The 22299-nt window shown below is 50.3% G+C and overlaps 5 protein-coding genes across 5 annotated transcripts; 2 read left to right on the top strand and 3 right to left on the bottom strand.

The window, feature by feature from the left end:
- Nucleotides 798-1637, bottom strand: LOC8058386 (peamaclein). Its single transcript, XM_002460909.2, has 2 exons — nt 1419-1637; nt 798-1241 (listed from the first exon to the last, which is right to left on the bottom strand). Exons 1-2 carry the CDS (start codon nt 1501-1503, stop codon nt 1030-1032), a joined length of 297 nt encoding a protein of 98 aa, XP_002460954.1. The 5' UTR covers nt 1504-1637; the 3' UTR covers nt 798-1029.
- Nucleotides 3451-4337, bottom strand: LOC110432219. Its single transcript, XM_021452201.1, has 2 exons — nt 3837-4337; nt 3451-3714 (listed from the first exon to the last, which is right to left on the bottom strand). The coding sequence occupies exons 1-2, from the start codon at nt 4190-4192 to the stop codon at nt 3606-3608; spliced, it is 465 nt and encodes a 154-aa protein (XP_021307876.1). The 5' UTR covers nt 4193-4337; the 3' UTR covers nt 3451-3605.
- Nucleotides 11319-12265, top strand: LOC8078987 (probable protein phosphatase 2C 68). The gene is made up of 3 exons (XM_021453618.1): nt 11319-11402; nt 11503-12142; nt 12181-12265. The coding sequence occupies exons 1-3, from the start codon at nt 11319-11321 to the stop codon at nt 12183-12185; spliced, it is 729 nt and encodes a 242-aa protein (XP_021309293.1). The 3' UTR covers nt 12186-12265.
- LOC8058385 lies at nt 13873-15289 on the bottom strand. Its single transcript, XM_002460908.2, has 4 exons — nt 15134-15289; nt 14880-14932; nt 14377-14775; nt 13873-14271 (listed from the first exon to the last, which is right to left on the bottom strand). The coding sequence occupies exons 1-4, from the start codon at nt 15138-15140 to the stop codon at nt 14257-14259; spliced, it is 474 nt and encodes a 157-aa protein (XP_002460953.1). The 5' UTR covers nt 15141-15289; the 3' UTR covers nt 13873-14256.
- LOC8078986 lies at nt 18876-21272 on the top strand. Its single transcript, XM_002463068.2, has 3 exons — nt 18876-19755; nt 19882-20241; nt 20340-21272. Exons 1-3 carry the CDS (start codon nt 19210-19212, stop codon nt 21000-21002), a joined length of 1569 nt encoding a protein of 522 aa, XP_002463113.1. The 5' UTR covers nt 18876-19209; the 3' UTR covers nt 21003-21272.

Raw genomic sequence — 22299 nt, 5'->3', positions numbered from 1 at the left:
CTACTTTAATCTTTTCACTTTTATATTGTTTTGGGACCACTCTTGCGTACATCAATCAGACATGGTTAGATGGGGTCCCAGTTTCCTTCTCTCACACCGCGCGCGCCCCATCAATAGCTTCATGCTTTTGTTAGATGAAGCCTCCGCAGCTTCTGCAGGCACCTCTGTCATTCTGCGAGGCCACTCTTCATTCTTCAAGGTTACGTGCATGCTGAATGAGTACGTGGAGACTGGGGCAGCACTCCAATCTGAAGCGTTGGGGACGCTCTCACGAAGCTAATCCGACAAGCCTGCAAGCATCTATTCCCGTTGAGTTGGCACTTTTATGTGGTAGGGATGAAGCCACACGCCACGCTGGAGGTAATTAGATCCGGTTCAAAAACTAACGACATACTAGTACCAGACTGTTTTGCACAAAGCACTCTCTCTCGTTGGCTGTAGAAACATACACGTCCGATGGTGCCTACGTCGGTTCCGTCTGCGTCAGCCGGCGACTGACCCCAGCGGGCAGCGAAAAGCGGGGATCGAGCGGCAGCCAACAGCGAACGCTGATAATACTTGTCCTCCCCCCGCCCCATGTATGAGAGAGAGCCGCACTAAACATTAAGCTTTTTTAAACTTTAGTCATTTTAATAGCTAAATTTTTAAACACAATAACTAAAAAAACTAAAATAGTTTAGTTTCACTACTCACTCCAGAGTAGCTAAAATAGAGTTTTAGCCAAGTAAAATTTAGTCAGGGGAACCAAATAATGCCATTGTTCGCCATCATTGGTGACAGTACGCAGTAGAATCCCCTTCGAAATTTGGTTCCAACATGTCATAGGACACGAAGATCTGGCAGCATTGTTTATTATTCTAGCACGTCCGAGGATACAAGCCATAAACGACGACACGGCACACGCGGAAGAACTCCGGAGATTCCGACGCACGGCCGCGCACGAGCACGACACCAACAAACACCTTACAATCTGTGCAGGATCGCGAGCGAAATTAATCCTGCGAGCTCGATCGACGGATCATGCATATCCTAGGGGCACTTGGGGCGCTGGGTCTTGGGGGACTTCATGTCCCTGTAGCAGGGGCACTCGTCCTTGCTGGCGTACGGGCCCGACGGCACGCAGCCCTGGCACTTGCCGCAGCACATCATGCACAGGCCCATGCACCGCCCGGCCTTCTTCAGCGAGCACCGGCTCCGGCACTTGCCGTCGCACACGCCGTCCGGGACCGCGCCGCTGGTGTCTGCACAGCACATCAGCGCGCGCGCGCACACACACAAGACGCACACGCAGCCGGCTTACGATGTGGTAGTAATTTTCACAAAAGGAAGAAAACACATAGACATACATACATGATCTGGATCTCGCCCCGCAACGATCTTTGATCGATCGCTGCAAGGTTTGCGATGATCGATCTTACCTGCAGCCACGGTGAGACCCTGGAACGAGGCGGCGGCGGCGGCCACTAGGATGAGGAGCAGGAGAACCGCAGGGATCGTCCTCATCTTGGACCTCTTGTTGTTGGAGATCTTTAGCACGCCTTCAAAGACGCAGAGGAGGAAGTTCCTGTTCTCCTCTGATGAGGAACCGAACCACTGGGTACCGAGGTGAAACGGCAACGCTGGTACACTCGTGAGTCGTGAGTGAAGTGGCAAGGTGGCTGCGTGCGTAGGGTGTGATATATAGCCGGGCTGTGGACCACCAGCGTCCAGGGTCTTTCTGGTGTGTGTGAGAGCCACCAAGTGCCGCAGGAATCTTCAGGGACTGCACGGCACGGCCAAAACCGCCTGTGACCCAAGCAGTGGGTCTAGCGGAAGAACAGGTCACGGCTGTGAGCTGTCTCTGTCGGCATGTGCAGCCGGGCCAGCCTCCGGGGGACCTACCTCAAGTGCCGCTGCACCTTTCCAAGGCCTTATTTAGTTCACTCAAAAAAACCAAAAAAAAAATTCAAAAATTTCTGTCACATCAAATCTTCCAGCACATACATAAAGCATAAAATATAAATTAAAATAAAAATTAATTACACAGTTTGTCTATAAATCACGAGACGAATTTTTTAAGCCTAGTTACTCCATAATTAAATAATGTTTGTCAAATAAAAATGGATCTAAACAAGACCCTAGCGCACTGTTAGGCCTTCTTTAGTTTCAAAAAGTACAGAAAAATTTTCAATGTTCTCCGTCACATCGAATCTTACGGCAACTGCATTAAGCGATAAAGATAGAAGAAAACAAAAACTAATTATACAGTTTGCCTATAATTTGCGAGACGAATCTTTTAAGCCTAGTTATTTCATGATTGGACAATTATTATCAAATACAAATGAAAGTTCTACGGTACCTGAAAGCAAATTTTTTTGGCAACTGAACAATAGTTTCGCTAGACCCAAAAGTATTATACGCTAGTTTATTATGCTAGAAAAATACTACATCATAGCTGATAAGTTCAAGTGAATAGATAGAGTTTAGTTTAAAAACTGCAAATGCTGATGTTAACAATATCATATCACAAAGCGAGCGGTTTCCACTGGTATTATATTGCCATTATCCTAAAACGGCCACCTAAACACCCCTGTGGCGGATCTAGAAACATTTCAGGGAGTGCTAAAAATAGTGTAAAGATATCTTAGACGGTATCAGATAGGGTTAAATGTATATTTTTATGGACTAATTTAGTTTGGACAAAGGAGATATTAAAGAGATTTTTGGATTGGGCCCCCGGGCTGTAGCCCGGCCAGCCTGAAACCTAGATCGGCCCCTGTAAACACCGAGGCCGCCGCTCAGGCCAGCCACTAGCTAGTGAAAACAGCAATCAACGACGGCCAGGCCAGCGGCGGAAGCTTTAGGTACAAGCAAAAACTCAGCAGCGACGCACCGAAACAAACAAATTAAGATCTAATGAAAATCGGTTCACGTTATTACCCACTTACGTAGTACGTTACAAGTACCTCATCAACGTGATCGCGTTCTGCGCGTCCGGTGCTGAGTTTTTGCTGACTGTCGGCGGTGGTTACTGACTGGCAGTGTGTGTTCCTGGCCGGCCATGCACAGATTCTAGCGTCGTCGCAGGAGCTGATTGGCACCCCTTGCTCTTCGAACCACGATCGTGGTCATGCACCACGCACCAGCCTTTGTGGGGGACGGCGGAGTCCGCGAAAGTCATGCCGCTGTGCTATTTGCTCCAACTGCCCACACAAGCGACCGACCGGGCTGCACGCCTTCGACTGTACTGTACGCGCACGGCCGGGCATTATTCTCGGCTGCCTAGTCTAGCACGGAAGGCACAACGTAATCTAGCAGCAGAAATTGCGGCAAGGAAAACAGAGGATCACATATTCACAGCAAGCGACGGCGTCAAAAGAGGCAATGTCAATACGGTTCCAGTTCCAGCCACAGCCATGATATGTTGATCCGAACCAAAGACATTGTTCTGCAAGTTCTGACAATATTAGATAGCAAGACCAGACGGACGATTTCAATTCCATGAACCTTTTACAAACGCTAGGCAAAAGATTGTTCAGCGCAACTAATTACTACTTCAGCCACAGCCATGATACACTAACGAATACACACTAATTACTACTACTAAATTTGCAACTCAAAACACACTAACGAAGAAACGCAACGACAGATCCCAACTCTAGCCACAGCCATGATACGTTGATTCTTGCAAACTCTTTTAGGTCTGCAATGTCCTCTTCAAGCCAATAAGTAGTCCTGCCAAGAACGCGAGAACGACGACAGCATGTAAAACTCTCGCAGAAAAAACCAGCTGACCAAGTTGAAACGAACGAATCGAGAAACTCATGGCATGCAAATTGAAATGCACGCAAGCTTACCGAAACGGTGAGTGTGGCGATGAAAAGGTTGAGCGAGGACGCGACGCAGGCCGCCTGCCACTCGTCGCAGCTCCGGACGAAGTAGTCGCAGCCGCCGAAACTGAGGTATCTGTGGAAGAAGACGGTGAGGAACATGACATCCAGGTGGAGATGCCGAGCCGCCACGCGGCCTCCGGGGTCAGCCGCGGCGCCGGCGCGGGCCTCCGCTCCAGGACGCGCGCCAGCATCTCCTGCACCACCAGCGTGGCCACGGTGAACGCGTCGCAGGTGACGGGGAGGCCGTAGCCGGCGGGGAGGGACGGCACGACGGACGGCCTCGACGCCGGCGCGAGCCTCGGCGCGATCGCGACGATCATGATGCCGACGCAGAGGAAATGCGAGTACCACCGCACCCTGTTGAGCAGCCTCTCCTGAGAAAACGATCGAATCGAAGATGGGGGTCGGTGAACAGACACAAGAAGTTACTCCTAGCGAAAACATGAGTGTGTACTGACAACTTCCTCCTGCCTCGTCCCATGCGCTCCTCCAGCAGCAGCAACAGCCTTCTCCACTGCAGAAACAAGATCGTTAGACAATACCATGATAAGACGACCTAGATGGCAACCAATGTTCCAAAATGAAAGATCAAGAGACGACAAGAGATTAGACTTGAACTGAACATTTCGGGCATTAGGTATCTCTGAAAACTGAAGCCAAGATGAGAGCTAGGAATCTACGAGCACACTATACCATCCATTTCGCACTCCTTGGACTTCGCCTCGAAACAATTCTACGGCTCTTGGCCTAGAGTACTCTGAAGAAGAGATGGATGCAGTGCGAGAGGGAGGCCAAGTTATAGCAGGTCGCGAGGCCGAGGCTGAGAAGAGAGAAGAAGCGGTCGCGGTTTGGTAAATGGCCTGTGCTGTGCCGATGGATATATCCTTTTCGTCGGAGACACATGGCACACGCAGACTGCAGTACTAGTGCAGTTGGAGCGAGTTCTTGTTGAGATTCGTCGAGCAGAGCACTTGATTTTCACGGTGTCATCGGGCTGCTGCCTTGTCCCGGTGCCGGTGGTACGGGCCGCACAGCTGGTCAATGTAATCGAGTTTCTACGCGCCGGTGCTGCTGCCCACAATCGGCGTGGGCGGGAGCGCGAGCGTGGCTGCGGTCAGCAGTGATGACTGAGCCGACTGACAGGCGTTGCTTGCGTGGGATCCGCCTTCGTGTTCATGCTCGCCGCCGGAACGCCTCGGGCGCCGCTTGCTGTTCCTACAGTGGGTGGCGCACAGATTCTAGGGTCGTAGAGCTGCGGGACAATGACGATCGAGTGGGCAAGGTGTCGATGGGTTGCTCATCCTATACCCCAGTTTCATCTTTCATGAGGGCAGCAGCAACGCAAACCTATACCAGTGTTAGCTTCGGAGTAAACTTCAGCTCCATATATGTAAGAAAAAAATTAACACCACCATCTTTTTTTCTAGAGCGAGTGTTTAGCCTATTTTTTTCATTAAGAGGGAAAGTAACCAAGTGTTACAAGAATCCTGCTGCAGCGGCGAGAAGCCAAATGCGAACAAGAAACACCTCTATTTTTACAAAGCTAAAAAGAATGATGGAGCAGCTTTGCATCAACTTTTCCCATCCAACGTGCTCTCTAATATTTGCTTTAGCAATGTGTGAGGTGAAGAGAATGGTGCTTCTGTAGGTCACTACAAACCTCTGCGAGACTACACCTTTTCACGCCGGAGCAGCACGCCACCGTGTTGCGTTGGGGAAACTCTGAGCATCCACGAACCTATCTCTTGTGAACCAAACTGCAATTTATTAAGCTTGTAAAGCCCGAGAAACGGTATAGGGCTATAAGTAGGTCGTTTGCTATTGCAACAAGGGCTACTCCTCTTTCTTTTTGACGGCTTAGCTTCGCTTCTATGTAGTAGTCGGTCTTAAAAGGAGTCTTCCTACTATACCATCATGCATGCTTATGTTATAGTGTGTTAAGCTTTGTAGACAAGGCTTGTTTTTCCCATGAATTGCAAAACCTGAAAATTGAAACCACAACAAACTGTTTTCCTCTAAACCCAAACGAATCCAAACCACTAGTGTCAGCAACCTGTATACCAACCGTAGGATGAGCAAACTAAAATACAAACCACCAAACCCGATTCGCCCCAAATCAGGCCTTCTTTGGATGTTGTCGGATTTTCTTTAATCCATGTGTGTTGGTGTGGATTGGGGTGGAATTTAGTTCAAGTTCCACTCCAATCCACCTCAATACATGTGGATTGATGTGAATCCGACTACATCCAAACAATGACTCATTATTAGATTTACGTGTATCCCTTTCCCTTCGAACCATAATTGTGTAAAATTCCATAATTATGTAAAGTTTTGCCTCGTCACCTTCAACCCCATATCGACATGAGATTCTAGTGACTGTGATATGCACCAGCTTACGTGTACCCCTTCCTACTCATGAGATGCATGCACATGCATGGATAGGTATCGTGAATCCACGGCAATGTGCCTATAGTTGCTCCATATGAGCATTTCTCACTGAGGTACTGTTTGATTCCATGTTTTATCTCCGCAACTGTTTGCACCGCTATGAATTCTCGTTACTTGCGTTTGTTTCAGCATGAGCAGAACTGTTCATGGGGGGATCGGATACAGATGTGTGAAACGTCGTTATCGCCCACCTTTAGGCTTTATCCATTTACGCTACTCACAAGTCGCATTTGGCCTTCGCTCACTCATCACCTACGGAAACCAAACAAATCGTGTTTTTCATTCTAGTATAACATGTGGTAGCGGCAGCTATTTTCATTTGCATTACCACTCCCTACTTGGAACCAAACAACACCTATTTTTTTTCCTCGTGGGGTCCATGAAAGTCATGTACGTTGTTGTGCTATTGCTTATCCAACGGCCCACCACCACGCAATGTTTGTAGTCACCCTATCGAATGTCTACCACGTAGATGCGGTCACAAGCTCTCACAATACTACACAAATTGACCGATTGTGCTACGGTTCTTGACAAGAGATTGGACAAGATTACAAGAAACATCAGATGAGCCCAGGATACTGTACCATCCATCTCGCGCTCCTTTGACTCTGCCTCGGAACCAGTCGATTGTGCTACGGCTCTTGACATAGTAGAGTACTCTAAAGAAGACAGAAGAGATGGATGCAGTACGAGAGGGAGGCCCAAGTTATAGGAAAGGAGGTCGCGGCGCCGGGCACACGGAGACTGCAGTAGTAGTGCAGGGCGAGTTTCTGTCAAGAGCTCGTTCGAGCAGAGCACTGATTTCTCGGCGTCGTCGGGCTGCCTTGTCCCGGTGCGATGAAATTTTTTGGACGCGAGCAGGAAGCTCTGCAAAAGTGAAACAGAAAGCGTACTGCTGCCTGTTGACACAGTACTGGATCCCGATACGCTCCCTGGAATTCGGCAACTGCCCCTTACGAGTTCAATTTTTTTTATAAAAAAAAAATGAAAGCCATTGCCCGAACGTTGATTGCTCCGCGGTCCTGCACAAACTGTGAAAATGAAAGGAGCGCAGCTGGGCGCCTGGGCCCTATCTAGATCTGGCACGGCTCACATCGAGTTTTCAAGGGATGATGATGCCATCTGCCGACGGTGTCCAACTTTATGGGCTACCATTTAGGCTGCAAAAAACTAAGAATGGGCCTGTCATCCTGGGCCGGCTGCGACACTGACACACACCACCTTTTTGTGAGCAACATGTTCAAGCTTAGGCCCATCTACAACTAGGAACCACTAAACTCTTTTTTGTTTATATTTTAGACTAGGTTCATGCGTTGCTACGGATTTAAAAATCTATATTTTCTAGTATTTCAAGAGATCAAGTGATGACTCTAATTGTAAAATATAAATCACTGATGTAATCTCATAACTATTTTCAAAAGCTACTTATATATTTTGCCATTTTTTAAGCAAGCAAGAAAAAAAGCAGCTTTGCAAATCTGTAGCATGCATGTTGCTTGCCATGCTTCCACCCAAGTTTTTGCTTTCATCTTGCAATCACAAACATAGGGAGCTTGGCTTCTCAAACTACAGATGTCGCCCTCCTCCAGAAGCCATATGCTATGGCCGCCCTCCCTTTCTCCCGGAGTTGTGTGGCAGTTGTGGTCTTGCTAGCAGCGGTTTACATCCCTCCTGGGGCCCATCAAATCAAGATCTCTCTTACTCTAAGCTCACATTGATATTTGCTAAAACCTGCTAATAGATAATTAGTTACAAGCCAAGTCATAATAAGGCCATTTTATTTGCTCGTGCAATAAATATTTTGACTGTCGTAGTTTTCTTGACAGGCTTGATGCTTGCAATTTGCTGACACAAAAAAGACCTTATAGATAAGAATATTCACTCGTCTTGTTCGTTTGGCTGATAAGTTGCAAAAGTTGCATCCAGGTGGACTCACTAACTGCAGTGTTGGATGCATGCAGTGAGTTGGGTGCAGATAAAAAAAACAGATTGCATACTACACTCAGTAGTCTATATCTATGAAATAAGAGCATGAATAAAGGAGGGTTTTCCTAAATACATACCTAATCTAGCTAGTACATGTAAAACTGTAGAATCACTTTTCTGAATGTAAAATAATTATTCACAATTGGCTACAAAAGTGAATCCAAGAGATAGAGACTGAGATAACAATGCAAACCTAAGCTGAATTTAAGAGAACTGCTTTTGTAATATGAACAACTCAACATGATTATTTCACATGTTGTAGTAAAAATGTACTTGAGTAAAGCAGAATGTGCAAGTACACTAAAAGCATAGTCAATCTAGTTGAAATAGCAATTCTTTTAGAAAAAATAAAAATGTGAAATCTCCGAATCTTGCATACCACTTGGCATTGCCTCACCACCTTCTCTGTATATATAAAATATTTTCTAAACAAAATAATACGGAGAAGGAGCAATGTGGATGGGAGATACTGATGCATAGCTGCATGCCAAGACTGAAGACCTACATACCTATAGGCTGAAGCAAATCAGTAAATTTTGGAGCTACTTAAACATCATAGTATACTATGTTCAGGACCTACTCAAAACATATGTATATGACTGGTCATTTCATCAAATCATTTTGAAGCTCAAAGCATGGAATAAAATTGCCTGGCAAAATGATAGCTTTCAGCTCCAAATATTGTTTTGTTCATATGCAAAAGAGCTAAAAAATGAAATCTAACTCAAAAATCTAGTTCAGTTAGAAATTTGACTTGGCTCTAGTGACCAATCAGGCTTCCCGAAATAAAATAAGCTGAAAATTTTCATTTAGAGTTCATAGTTGTTGTTGCTAGACTTCAACAGTAGTAGTGAGCACTGCAGGCAAACAGAGCTACAACATATTCCTTCCTTTTCCTTACCTCTGTCGTTGTTGCTCCCCCTCTCCGATCTGGTCGATGGCAATTCCAAGGACCAGGACACAGCTCCAAAGCTGACATATAGAAGTACCTGTAAGCAAGGTATGTCGGCTGTTGCAATTAAAAAGGAACTAAAAAACACATATGTGGCATCTATAATCGAGAAAGAAGGATTTTGAGTAACCAGACCAAACTGGCCACTACCGAGCTGGGTTGAAAAACCAACAAATCAATGTAAATCATGAGTGGACACTGCAGCCTATAAGAAATTAAATGTCTGATCATACAACAAAACTATGATTTTACAGAGTCCATTAACACGGACCAATGAATCACAGATAACATACATGAACAAAGTGATCAATACCAATTTAGACATGCAAATATTATCCGGGAAATAGAGTGTAAGCTAAATAAACAAGAAAAGGGTTTCTTTGTGTATTCCTGTAAATCATTATTTATTAGTAGCACTTATGAAAACAGGAGGTCCTCCAGTGGTATAAACTAAGTCGTATGAAAAAACATTGTTTGTTTCATAGATTCCATGAATAGAAGCTAATTTTTCATGAATTACATTTTGTCTGTGAAATTCATAGCAACAATGGCAATGCAATATATACTATATGTCAACGAATAGTAATGAACCAGCAACTAATAGAATAGACCCTCTCCTCCAGAACTTACAGAAATAGCTTGCAAAAAAATACGCACCTGCACAAGCCTGTATTCCTGAAGAGTGATCTGCATAAGTATTTGATATGTTTCGATCACATAGAGAGCAGCTTCTCTTATGATCTTACCTTACGAAGCAGAAAAAATGTTCTACCACTCAAGATGATCCAGAGTAGAAAAAAAATGAAGTCTATGTTTTATTATTTCAAGAAATTTGTATTTGTAAGTAGAAGTTAAATTCTACAAGCAGATATGATCACTTAACAATAAAATTATGAACTTGAAAATATTCAGGAATGACCATTATTTCATATACTTGAGTACTTGGTTGTGGGCAGACCATGCTTTAGTTTATGCTTTGTTATGAGATGGTTGCATGCCAACACTTGACGATTGGTGCATGGATTCAGACGGTGTATCCCCCAAGCAAGGTTGGTCCCTTAGGTAACAAAAAAGTAAGGAAGATGTTGGCAGTACTGGCAGAGATAACACAGATATCCAAATGCCTAATAATGCCATATAGTTGCAGACTTGCAGTAGTGGCACAGGCAAGCACTATATAGTAACTCATTATCTTGGAACTTGAGTACTCACTAATTTGCAGGATAAAAAAAATTGACAACAACCATATTAGCATTTTGTGCCCTTTTTATTTTTTTTTCCTACTGAAGACTACCATTTAATAAATTATTGCCACTTGTTATGTATCATATTTAAAGCAATCTGCAATCCAGAATGTTATATGATACTAACCCATGTGAAGTGAAAACTGGATACTAACTCTGCTGCAAAGCAAGAAACCAATATTTTGTAAATATTGAATTTCTCTAAGATGTAATATCTAGAAGCAGAAGGTAGAATAATACGAAACTATAGCCATACCAAAATTCTTATTTATCCAAAGCAATGAAGTGATATTGATTCCCATTTACACATCATGATTCAGGAGTAGTGCTGATGGTAACTATTATCAGGCCTCATTTACCTGTTCGACTGCTAAGATATAATTTCCAGCGATGAAGCCTAGTTGAAATATGCATCAAGTAACATAATTGTCTTATACTCAATTTTCAAATATTCAGTAGGCAATTGATCCTTGTCAGGTTATTGATCCTTGTTACAAAAAACACACCAAACACAGGGAATTAAGCATGCAAAGGTAACCACATCTTTCAGTAACTGATATCAGCGCCCTCCAATCACTAATTGCCTAAAAAATTTTGGTGGGAAATTGTACAGGAATTTTTTTATCGATTGAAGAGTTCCATGAATCCTTTAATTAACCAATTTTTTAGGATCAACATCAAGACGACAGAAACAAATCATTGAACCTCTTAATGTCAACTACCTTAAACTCTGAAGTGAGGTCTTGAACAGGGAGGCTACCTGGGCGTGACCTGACAAGATCTTGCTAATAGGAAGAGAATGGAGGGAAGAACCAGATGGGAACTCACCAGGCGCTGGGGCCGCGGCGGTCTGGGGCGCCGATCTCCGGGGATGCGGCAGTCGACTTAGGAGCTGCTGGGGCTAGAGCAAGGAAGCCATCGTCGATCCGCTGGCTAGAACCTCACCTCTCGCCAGCAGTCGTGGAAGGGCATGCACCGGGCGAGGATGAGAAATACCTAGGTTGCCAAATGTCTTCCCACGGGGTGTTCGACGGCCACGGCTGCTCGCACGTCGCCGAGGCGTGCCGGGACCGAATCCACGAGCTGCTCGCCGAGGAGCTCGCTGTCGCCGCCGCCGACGTCTCCTGGACCGCGGCGATGGAGCGCAGCTTCGCGCGGATGGACAGCGAGAGGGGATGCGGCGCCCGACGCTGCCACGAGGAAGCGGAGCCTCGAGGCCGGGGAGCTGCTCGTGGCGCGCAAGCACGGCGCCGCGTCGGTGGCCGGCCGCAGGAGGGAGATGGAGGACATCGTGTCCGTGCGCGAGGCGTTCGCGCTCGCGGAGGGCTCCCACGGCGGGAGGCGCGACTTCTACGGGGTGTTCGACGGCCACGGCTGCTCGCACGTCGCCGAGGCGTGCCGGGACCGCATGCACGAGCTGCTCGCCGAGGAGCTCGCTGTCGCCGCCGACGACGTCTCCTGGACCGCGGCGATGGAGCACAGCTTCGCGCGGATGGACAGCGAGAGGGGATGCGGCGTGGACCGGATGCACGAGCTGCTCGCCGAGGAGCTCGCTGTCGCCGCCGACGACGTCTCCTGGACCGCGGCGATGGAGCGCAGCTTTGCGCGGATGGACAGCGAGAGGGGATGCGGCGTGGGAGAGGGGATGCGGCGTGGGAGGAACGGTTTCTGACGGCAAGTTGACCACGGGAGAGACGATAGCTGGAGGCCACGACGGTTGCGTGTGGGGGGAGGGCGACGGGTCGCGAAAGGGGGGGCGATTAGCGCGAGCATTAGCGCGAGGGGGGGCGATTAGCGCGTGTGGCTGACGATGACTTGTGAGTCTTTTTAGTTGTAGAGATTAGAATTTTGCTGAGAAGAACCCACTTCAAGTCCTGTTCTCTTCTCTTCCTTCCCCCCTTGCTACTTTTGTCCAAGGCGAAAATGAGGCAACGAGAGTTTCTTGCGGCAATTCTACCGCCCCCTTCCCTATCCGTAGGTCGGTTAGGTGTTGGAGATGGAGGTGGACCGGGGAATCAGCGTGTAGATATACATAGATTAGCTAGTTATCTATGTAGGCCTAGGTTGTGCTCGTTGTCGGTTCTCGTCGGTGGAGCTAGGGTTTGTCGGGGGGTGACAATCCTCGATGGCTTGCTTTTCCTGGTGGCGTTGGCGAAATGGAGGTGACGTAGGGGAATAACTTCTCGTGGCCGTTTCCTCACCCTAGTGACGTTCTACTCTGGCGTCAACAACGAGGTCGCGGAGAGCTGTACAGGAGTCAAAGCTGATCGACGTGGTTTTGGTGGCTCTTTTCTTCATGGATGCAGAGGAGGTTGTGGGTATCATGGTTGGAAGGTGAGTGGATCGAGCTCGATCGAGGTCCCCTCGGCATCGGATAGCGACCAATGGCGAGCTTCGATCCAGGGTCAGAGAAGCTTGGGGTGCGTCCTGGCTAGTGGATTTGCAGCAGTGACTTCATCTACTGCGGCTCATGTCAAAGCCTTTGTGCGAAGGAGCTTCTCTTGATCTGAGGCCGAGGCAACTTCGTCAACAGCGGCAGTTGGCGACGGAGACCTATTGTAATGTAATTTCTGTTTTCTTTAGGGGCCTTTGTGCAAGTCCATTGCGACAGCTGTCCCTGTATCATGATCATACGTACCAATATTTGTACGTGTGACTATATGTTTTTTTTATCTAGAAATGCAGATATGTATTATCAAAGAAAATAATTTTGGTGAAAAATCTCTGCACGGTATTCAATTTATGAACGAGGCTGATCACGAAAAACACTGTTCGCTAATTTATTCTGAGAGAAAAACACTGCTGAATAACTGACAAATCAGCAGATAAGCTTAAGCGAATAGGAGAATAGGACCATACGCGGAGTTCATTTTTGGTACGAAGCTAGATGCAAAGTTTTGTCCAGTGTCTTTGAAACTGCTCAAAGTTCAGTTCCCAAAACTGAATGCTAAAACTCGTCTTCAGAGATGACGTCAGAGTTAAATCAAATAGCACTTTGACGAATCTTGGGCTGAGTAATTTGCACGCTAATTTAACCATAGCTCTTTGGTCAGTTAGGACTATACTACATTACAGAGTAAACTACATAGGGCTGATTCCAGAGCTAAGTCAAACGACAGTTCAAATCGTATTGGGAGACCTCATCGTTGATCCATTGACATCAAGAACTATACCACTGAAAAGAGCAAAGGTTGCGAACGGGCCTCCGGTCTAGTGGTTAGTAGCACCTCAGCAAGCCAGATTCGAATCCCAAGGGACGAATTTCTGGGCTGTGTTAAAAAAAAAAAGAGGTAGGGGCTCCCGTGCCAACAGTTCAAAAAAAGAGAGTAAACTTGACGGCGGCACAATGTAAATCTATCAAGCAGCAGAATTGCGGTAAGGAAAACAGAATAGTATCACAGATTCACAGCAAGCGAGTGCGTCAAAACAGACAATGCCAATATAGTTCCTGGATCCAAACCCAAAGACATTGTTTCCCAACTTCTCGGACAATAGTAGCTAGCAATACCAGACTGCCACCCACGGTTCCATATCAAGGCTACCGACCTTTTACGAACGCTAGGGAAAGGATTGTTCAGCACAACCATCACAAAAAGGCAACCTGCTAATTACTAGTCTTATTACTACTACTAAACTTCGAACTCATCAAAGACACAGACACTAACGAAGAAACGTAACGACAGATGGACATGATACCCCAGCCACAGTATGATTAGAACTCTCTTGAAGGTCTCAGCTCACTGCAATGTCCTCCTCAAGCCAAGTAGCGCTGCCAAGAACACGGTACGAGTATGTCACCATGTTAACTCTCAATGAAAATCCAACCGACCAAGTTGCAGAGAAACGAACGATTTGAAAACGCTAAGAGGCTCACCATCACGGTGCGTGCGGCCATGGCGAGGTTGCCCGCGGACGTGACGGCCGCCGTCCACTCGTAGTAGTAGTTCCGCACGCCGAACGAGAGGCAGCTGAGGCAGAACGTGGTGACGAACATCCAGGTGAAGATGCCGAGCGGCCACGCGGCCAGCGGTGTCAGGTGCGGCGCCGGCGCGGGCCTCCTCTCCAGGACGAGCGCCAGCATCGCCTGCATGGCCAGCGAAACCACGGCGAACAAGACGGCGGTGAGGCGGTAGCGGACGTCGTAGCAGGCGAGGAGGGACGGAACGGCGGCGGCGGGGCTGGGCGCCGGCGCGAAGTTCGGCGCGATCGCCACGATCATGGTGCCGAAGTAGAGGAACAGCGAGTACCACCACACCTTGTTGAGCAGCCTCTCCTGAGAAACGAATCGAACAGTGGGGTCGGTGAACATGAGAGGACACAACAAGTTAGTCGTAGTCCTATCGAGAAGACAAGATCATGAGTAATATGAACACTGACAACTTCCTCTTCCCTCTTCCGTTCCGCCTCAGCGGCAGCAACAGCCTTCTCCGCTGCAGAAAAAAAGATCGTTATTTTAGCAAAAATCATGGCATATCCAGAGGGGAAACAAGACCCCGATGACAGAAAACCAGCAAATCTTTTGTTCCCGAAACAAAGACCAAGTAACAAGAGATCCATTGGACTGACATTCCAGTCATCATCAGAGAAGCGAACCAAGACAAGAAGAGCTAGGAAATAGTAGTATACTGTACCATCCATCTCCCGCTCCTTCAACTCTGCTCGGAACCACTCGGTTGTGCTCCGAAGAAGAGATGGATGCAGTGCGAGAGAGGGAGGGCCAAGTTATAGCAGGTGGGCGAGGCCGTGGCTGAGAAGAGACAAGAAGCGGTCGCGGTTTGGTCAATGGACTGCGGCGACGGTTCCTTTTCATCGGAGGCACATGGCACACGCAGACTGCAGCAGTGCAATTGGAGCGAGTTTCTGTTGAGATCGTACTCGAGCAGAGCACTGATTTCTCGGTGTCATCGGGCTTGCCTTGTCCCGGAGCGATCAGAGTTTTTGGACGCGAGCAGGAAGCTCTGCAAAAGTGAAACAGAAAGTGTACCGCTGCCTGCTGTACAGTACTAGCAGCCCTATCCTTGCAGCCTTGCAGCTGCTCTGCTTCTTTTCAAATTGGAATTCCGCAACTACCCCTTATGAGTTCAAATTCAAATTAAAAAAAAATTGAAAGCCATTGCCCGAACGTCGACTGCTCCCAGAAATTGTGAAAATCGACGGAAAGGAGCGCAGCAGGGCGCTTGGGCCCAATCTACAGATCTGGCCCGGCGCACATCGAGTTTTCAAGTCATGTTCATGCGATCTGCCGATCTGGGCAAGTACGGTGTCCAACTTAATGGGCCATCATTTAAGCTGCAAAAACCTAACAATGGGCCTATCAAGGCTGTTATCCTGGGCCGGCCGCGACCCTGTCACACACAACCTTTCGTGAAGTGTGAGCAACTGTTCAAGCTTAGGCCCATCTAAACTGTTTTTTTATATATATTTTATATTAGAATTTTGCTGAAAAATCTCTGCGCTGTTTTCAATCAAGTTATGAAAAAGTTTCATCACGAAAACTATCGCAGGTTTGGTGGTACCAATAACGTATTGAGGCCTCCACACTGTTTTCTATTGCTGAAATACAGTAGTATTTTGACGAGCGGGCATTTTAATTCCATCGTCTATAACCAGCTAATCATAAGGTCTTGTTTGGATGTAGTGAGATTCGTATCAATCCACATGTGTTGAAGTGAGTTGGAGTGGAACTCGAACTAAATTCCACCTCAATCCACTCCAACACACGTGGATTGAGATGAATCTGACAACATTCAAACAACGTCGAAGTTGAAGAAATCGTCCGGACTCCGGAGCAATACACCCCACCTCCGCGGCTCACGACCACACATGGCACGCGTCACACGCGACAGAGATGACTCAGACTCACACTCACACTCACCAATGATGGACACACACAAGAACAAACAAGCAAACAAACGGTGCTGTACGCGATCGGCTGCTCCCATCTCCTGCCTTGCTGACTGTAAACTGGAGCAAGACACCAACGCTAGCGAAACGAGTCAGGTCGCGACCGGCGACGCCAACAGCCACTGGCATTGTCCTCCTCGCGCCCCCGGTGGGTGGTAACCCTGCTGTGTAATGAGCCTTTAGATCGCAAGCGCAATTAATAAACAGCGACGGGCTCCCGTGATCGCCGGGCGAGCGATCTTGATGCCGCTCACGTGCCGCGGCCCCCGCGCGGCGGTCAAGGGACTCCACTCCGCTCCGCCAAGGCGCAGGCAGCCGCGGCAGGCGGCGGCAGCGCAGGACAAACGGCGCGGCGGCAGCCGACAGCCACTGCCTAACGTGGACGTGCCAGTGCCCGCGGGCGCGGCGCGCGAGCGAGCGACAGCGTAACGGCAGCCGCGCTCTACTTGACTCCTGCTGTTCCGGGGGACGATGCCGTTTTGCTCCGGAACCGGACGTCGGCCGCGGCCCCTCGGGCACGTGGCCCGCGCGGCGCTTTTGGCATCTTCGCATGCCCGATCGCGGGGTTGCCGCCATCTCCATCTGCCCGTTGGTTGGCGCCAGTGCCGCTGCGCGGGTTGCCGCCATCTCCAGTTCGGGCCCGTCCCTCTACCTCTACCCGCCAGCCCCGCTCGCGTGCTCGCGTTCCTGGGTTTCGGGTCCGTGCTGCTGTTGGGATCTGGGAACGAAACCGAACGCCGAACGGGGGCTGGTTGGCTGCCGTGGACCGTGCTGGACTGCTGCCACTGTCGTTTGGTGGGGCGGGAAAGCGATAGTTGCACGGTGGATCAGGCCGGAGGGCCCGCCGCGGCTCCTTTCCTGCATTCCTGCTTGGCGAGCTGGCGATGAGGCCATGATTTGAGAACCAAAGGCGTTGGGCAAAGCCGTCCGTAGTAGGATATGTATGAGGAATATTGGATGTATAGCTACTGTTGCCCTATAATCAAAGCTTAGCAAGTCTGCAGCTAGTATAGCACCTTTGTTCTCATGTCCCGCTACACCAGGATTATTTGTACAACGACTTGGAATGCATCAGGAATAATATTTAATTTAGCACACATCTCCAATAGTACTACATGCGTCTTTGGGTTCAGGTCGTCTTGTGTTTGGCGGGGCTAAAAATGGGTTAAAGAAAACAGTCTAACCAGCGGATGATATGTATAGGCATAGTACTAGATGATAGCTACATCTCAAGAAATGGGTATTGATTTATCAAAGCTTTGCAAGTCATAGTACCTTTTTAGTCTCATATTTTTACTACAGTAGGAGTTAGTGCTACTGAGTCACCGCGTGGAATATATACTTCAGGTTTAGAGAAAAGTTGCCATGTTAGATCGTACTCGGTGGCATACAAAGAGATTCAGGGTCTGGCAATTGAGTTAGTGGAGAAGGCGAGAGTTGATGTGGATCAGCAAGGCGATTCCGAGCGATGAGAGCATCGATAGGTAGAGTGTGTGAGTGTGTAGGTGAAGGTTGTGCGGCGGCAGCATGGACGAAGCTATAGTATAGCACGGTGGATTCTGGTGGCAACTGACCTGACGGCAGCATGATGATGGTCCAACGTTGGGGAGTGAGATTTAATAAAGTAGGCAAACTACTTAAGACGACAGTCTTAGAAGAAAAAAAAAAAACAGGCAGCTCAAGCGGAGCATCTCCTTAGTTTCAGGGTTTCAGCAAGCTTATAATGTACCCATCGGAGAAAAAGAACAACCACCAAAATTCTGCATTTCGAAGACAACAACTGTGATAGAAAATGTATGTACGTATACAACAGGCGCTCAAATCATGGAAATAGTTAAATAGACTGGCACGAATTGACAGAAATCCTACAAGTTCATACTAGCAGCACTAAACACCAGCAACTAAATTCCAAAAATCAAATGCCCATCGCATTCACCTACCCCGCAACCTTTTGGCACTACATGCGCGTACTACATGAAAGACGAAACTTGTAAGTGCGCGTTACGAGGCGAAATTTTTCAATCACAGGAGCTTAAACCTGCAAGCGCGCTAATTGCGAGATGAAAAGAACATCATCGACTGTGTACGTAGACAGTAGCTGTCCAAATCCGCCATGCCTCGGTTTCCAGCCGTGCCCCTCCTTTCTACTCGTACCAAACGCGAAACCCTTTCCCTTTTGCAAACCGTGTAAAACAAAAGCCAGAGCATCATCGGATCGAAATGCGCACCCTTTTTCTTTTTGATTTTGAAAAAAAAAAGAAAAGAAAAGAAAACAGCGGCGGCTTCCATTGTTCAAGTTCGTGAACGTGAACCAGGAACACGGTCCAGTGGATGAGTTTTCCGAGCACAATCCGGCACGGAAAAAAGCATGGAGGCGGCTCGTGGGTGGTGTTCGTCTCTCTCCTCCCGACATCCCACCCCCCGCCTCTTTTGATCTTTTCCTTTGCCTGCTCACCTGCGCTCTCACGTCAAACGGTTTCCCCCTCCGCCTCCGCTCGGCCTCCCCCCCCCCTCTCTCTCTCTCTCTCCCCTCCGGCCTCCGCTTTATCTTTTCCTCGGCCCTGCCTGCTTTTACCATTTCCGCCCGTCGCCTTCCACCTCTCGCACTCCCTCTCTCCCTTTCACTCCAACTCAAGCGCAGCCGGCACCGTACGTCCCCGACTCCCCCCTTCTTCTACTCCACTCCTCCGCCGCACTCTCTCCATGCCCTCCCCGTGAAGCGAAAACCAAATCCTTTTCGCTCTATTACTAGCCCTCCCTCGTCCTCTCCTTGGTCGCGGCGGCGGAGGCGGCATTGCGAGATATGGAGAAGGAGAGGAAGCAGGGGTTCTTCGCCACGCTCAAGGAGGAGGTCGTGCGGGGGCTGTCGCCGGCGAGGTCCAGAGGCAAGTCCCCGGCGCCGCCACGGAGCGCGTCGCCGGCGAGGATGCTGATCCCGCGCCGGCGCAAGGCGCCCGCGGCTCCGCCGCCGCCGCCGCCGGAGAAGGTGCTGCAGCAGTACCTCGGGGAGCAGCTCGTCTCGCGCTCCGGCAGCCTGCGCCCCGGCGGGGAGGCTCTGGCGCCGCTCATCGAGGGGCCTGACGCCGAGCGCCTCGCCGCCGGCGACCCCGACGCCGAGGACTCCGGCCGCCGCGAGGGGTTCGGACACTGGGTCCGCGGCCACCTGACGCGCACGCCGTCTATGGCCTCCTCCGCCGCAGCTGGCGGTGGTGGTCCCGGTGGGTCCAGCGGCTCGTTCCGGCGGTCCGACCTGCGTCTCCTCCTCGGCGTCATGGGCGCGCCGCTCGCGCCGATGTCGTCCAAACCGGCGGAGCCGCTGCCCCTCCTCTCCATCAAGGGAACCCCCATTGTACGTCCACATCTTGCCTGCCTAGCATTTGATTTCGTTTGGTGTTGCTTGGCTTCTACGAGATGCGGTCTTTTCCCGTGCATCCGGTACCCTGGAGCCATGGCTGACCGTCCTGAGGTAATGCAGGAGTCGTCGTCCGCGCAGTACATCCTGCATCAGTACACGGCGGCGTCCGGTGGCTACAGGCTGCTGCAGTCGGTGCGGAACGCGTACGCCATGGGCAAGGTGCGGATGGTGGCGTCCGAGTTCGAGACGGCGACGCGCGTCGTGAAGAACCGCGGGCCCAGCGGCCGCGGCGCCGCCGCCGTGGAGCAGGGCGGCTTCGTGCTGTGGCAGATGGCCCCCGACATGTGGTACGTCGAGCTCGCCGTCGGTGGCAGCAAAGTCCATGCCGGCTCCAATGGCCGCCTCGTCTGGCGCCACACCCCCTGGCTCGGCGCCCACGCCGCCAAGGGGCCCGTCCGCCCCCTCCGCCGCGTCCTCCAGGTCGGTCCCAGTGGTTTTTCCCCCCACGCTTCGTCTGATCTCCGAGCAAAACGCCTTACCATGTTTCCTTTCCGGCTGCAATGGCAATGGCAATGCAGGGTCTGGATCCGCTGACGACGGCGGGTCTGTTCGCGGAGGCGCGGTGCGTGGGCGAGAAGAAGGTGAACGGCGAGGACTGCTTCATCCTGAAGCTGACCGCCGACCCTCAGACGCTCAAGCTGCGCAGCGAGGGTCCGGCGGAGATCATCCGGCACGTGCTGTTCGGCTACTTCAGCCAGCGCACGGGGCTGATCGTGCACATCGAGGACTCGCACCTGACCCGCATCCAGCCACACGCCGGCGGGGACGCCGTGTACTGGGAGACGACCATCAGCTCCGCCCTCGAGGACTACCGCGCCGTGGAAGGCATCATGATCGCGCACTCGGGCCGCTCCGCGGTGACCCTGTTCCGGTTCGGCGAGGCCGCCATGAGCCACACCAAGACGCGCATGGAGGAGGCCTGGAGCATCGAGGAGGTGGCGTTCAACGTCCCCGGCCTGTCCGTCGACTGCTTCATCCCGCCGGCCGACATCCGGTCCGGCTCCGTCGGCGAGGCCTGCGAGCTGCCGTCCCAGTCCCAGTCCCACGGCGAGCGCGCCAAGACCGGCGCCGTGCACCCTTCGCGCGTGGCCGCCGTGGAGCGCGCCCACGCCCACAGCGCCAATGCTGGCGCCGGCGCCGCCGGCCGTGGAGAGAAGATCATGTGGAGAGTGGAAGTGTGAGGGATGTCATCGGCATGCATCAGTTAGCAGCAGCGGCAGAGAGAATTGAACCGAGTCTAATCTGTCCATACCAGTAGAGTTTAATTTTCGCGAGCCCAAGTCATGAATCAATCAATCGAATCACTAACCTGTTGCATCTAGTAGAGCTGGTTTAGATTTCTGTAAATAGGAGCATAAACGATCCCAGGCCGTCGTCGCTGATGTCTGGTCCTCGGGCTGGATGAATCTTTATCCTCTGAATGCAGAAGTTTTAGCACCATTTTCCCCTAATCCACTCCCGTGAGTACCACTTCTGCTACTGATACAGTTCCGTTCGTGTTACTGCCATTTCTTGGTAACGGCACTTTTGTGACTGCCTGATTCCTAGTACAGCAATGCTGAATCTGTGTAGCGTTTGGTGCCGACCTGTGTTGAAGCCTCTCCAAAATACGAGTACTACAGGAGAAGAGGTGGAAACACCACTGTTTCCGTGGACATCTTGCTATGCTTGAAAGATAACCCAACCCAGGAGAGGACCAGGAGTACAAGAGCCCGGACCGGAACGGTAGCATTGGATGCTTGGGAGTGGTGGATCACCACCGATCTGCACCGCGCCTGTACTACGTTCCTGCATCTGGCTGGCTGGCGGTCTCCGTCCATTCCTGCTCTCCGCACCTGCACTCTGCACTGCAGTGTCACACGGCTCCCTCGCATCAGATTCAGGACCTCCGACCGACCAGTCAACACAGTTGCTAGCTACTCTCAGAGCCGGGAGGGCCGCCCAGCTGCAGCAGGCCATGGCATGACGCGATGGAACTGGCGTCGGCGTCGCAGGTGGCAACTGCATCCACATCCACCGTGCCTGCCGGGCTTTATTTCCATCTTTCATGCACCGCAAGGCGACCTGACCTGCGGGCTTCTTTGGCGTGCGCGTCGTGTCGTGTCTATCCGCAGCAATTCGAAACGGCTCTAGGTGCACTCCGACCGTCTCATTCGCAGCCGGCGCCGTAAAACTTCAGTTTCGCGGTTGTGCTGGGCATCCTATCCATCGCTGGAGTTGGAGACGCATCGCACATCGCAGCTAGGAGAGTGGTGATCGAGTGGCCGAGCGAAGACGATGGGAAGCGGCCCCTGAAACGATGCCACTGCCCGCCGGCCGCTGCAACTACAGAAAGTCAGCAGCTGCTGGGGTGCTGCTGCGACCCGCGGCCGGGCCGTCGCTTTGGCGCAGGCAAATTATTGCGGCCTCGGGAGGCGAGCGCGCTGCCCTGCCCTGCCCTGCCTTGCCCTGCCCCGCCCCCGATTGGTGACTCGCATG

The sequence above is a fragment of the Sorghum bicolor genome, chromosome 2 (assembly GCF_000003195.3).
Source record: "Sorghum bicolor cultivar BTx623 chromosome 2, Sorghum_bicolor_NCBIv3, whole genome shotgun sequence".
Taxonomy (NCBI): domain Eukaryota; kingdom Viridiplantae; phylum Streptophyta; class Magnoliopsida; order Poales; family Poaceae; genus Sorghum; species Sorghum bicolor.
This window is presented reverse-complemented; position numbering and strand designations above follow the sequence as displayed.

Bases quoted from the DNA above. Each gene is read 5' to 3' on its own strand.
- LOC8058386 (XM_002460909.2), bottom strand. From the start codon at position 1,503: ATGAGGACGATCCCTGCGGTTCTCCTGCTCCTCATCCTAGTGGCCGCC. The intron at 1,242-1,418 runs GTAAGATCGATC...TGTGCTGTGCAG, and splicing joins GGGTCTCACCGTGGCTGCAG to ACACCAGCGGCGCGGTCCCG.
- LOC110432219 (XM_021452201.1), bottom strand. From the start codon at position 4,192: ATGATCGTCGCGATCGCGCCGAGGCTCGCGCCGGCGTCGAGGCCGTCC. The intron at 3,715-3,836 runs GTAAGCTTGCGT...CGTTCTTGGCAG, and splicing joins TCGCCACACTCACCGTTTCG to GACTACTTATTGGCTTGAAG.
- LOC8078987 (XM_021453618.1), top strand. From the start codon at position 11,319: ATGGGAACTCACCAGGCGCTGGGGCCGCGGCGGTCTGGGGCGCCGATC. The intron at 11,403-11,502 runs GCTAGAGCAAGG...AGAAATACCTAG, and splicing joins TCGACTTAGGAGCTGCTGGG to GTTGCCAAATGTCTTCCCAC.
- LOC8058385 (XM_002460908.2), bottom strand. The intron at 14,776-14,879 runs GTCAGTGTTCAT...TTCGTTTCTCAG, and splicing joins GGAAGAGGGAAGAGGAAGTT to GAGAGGCTGCTCAACAAGGT.
- LOC8078986 (XM_002463068.2), top strand. From the start codon at position 19,210: ATGGAGAAGGAGAGGAAGCAGGGGTTCTTCGCCACGCTCAAGGAGGAG. The intron at 19,756-19,881 runs GTACGTCCACAT...GAGGTAATGCAG, and splicing joins CCATCAAGGGAACCCCCATT to GAGTCGTCGTCCGCGCAGTA. The intron at 20,242-20,339 runs GTCGGTCCCAGT...ATGGCAATGCAG, and splicing joins CCCTCCGCCGCGTCCTCCAG to GGTCTGGATCCGCTGACGAC.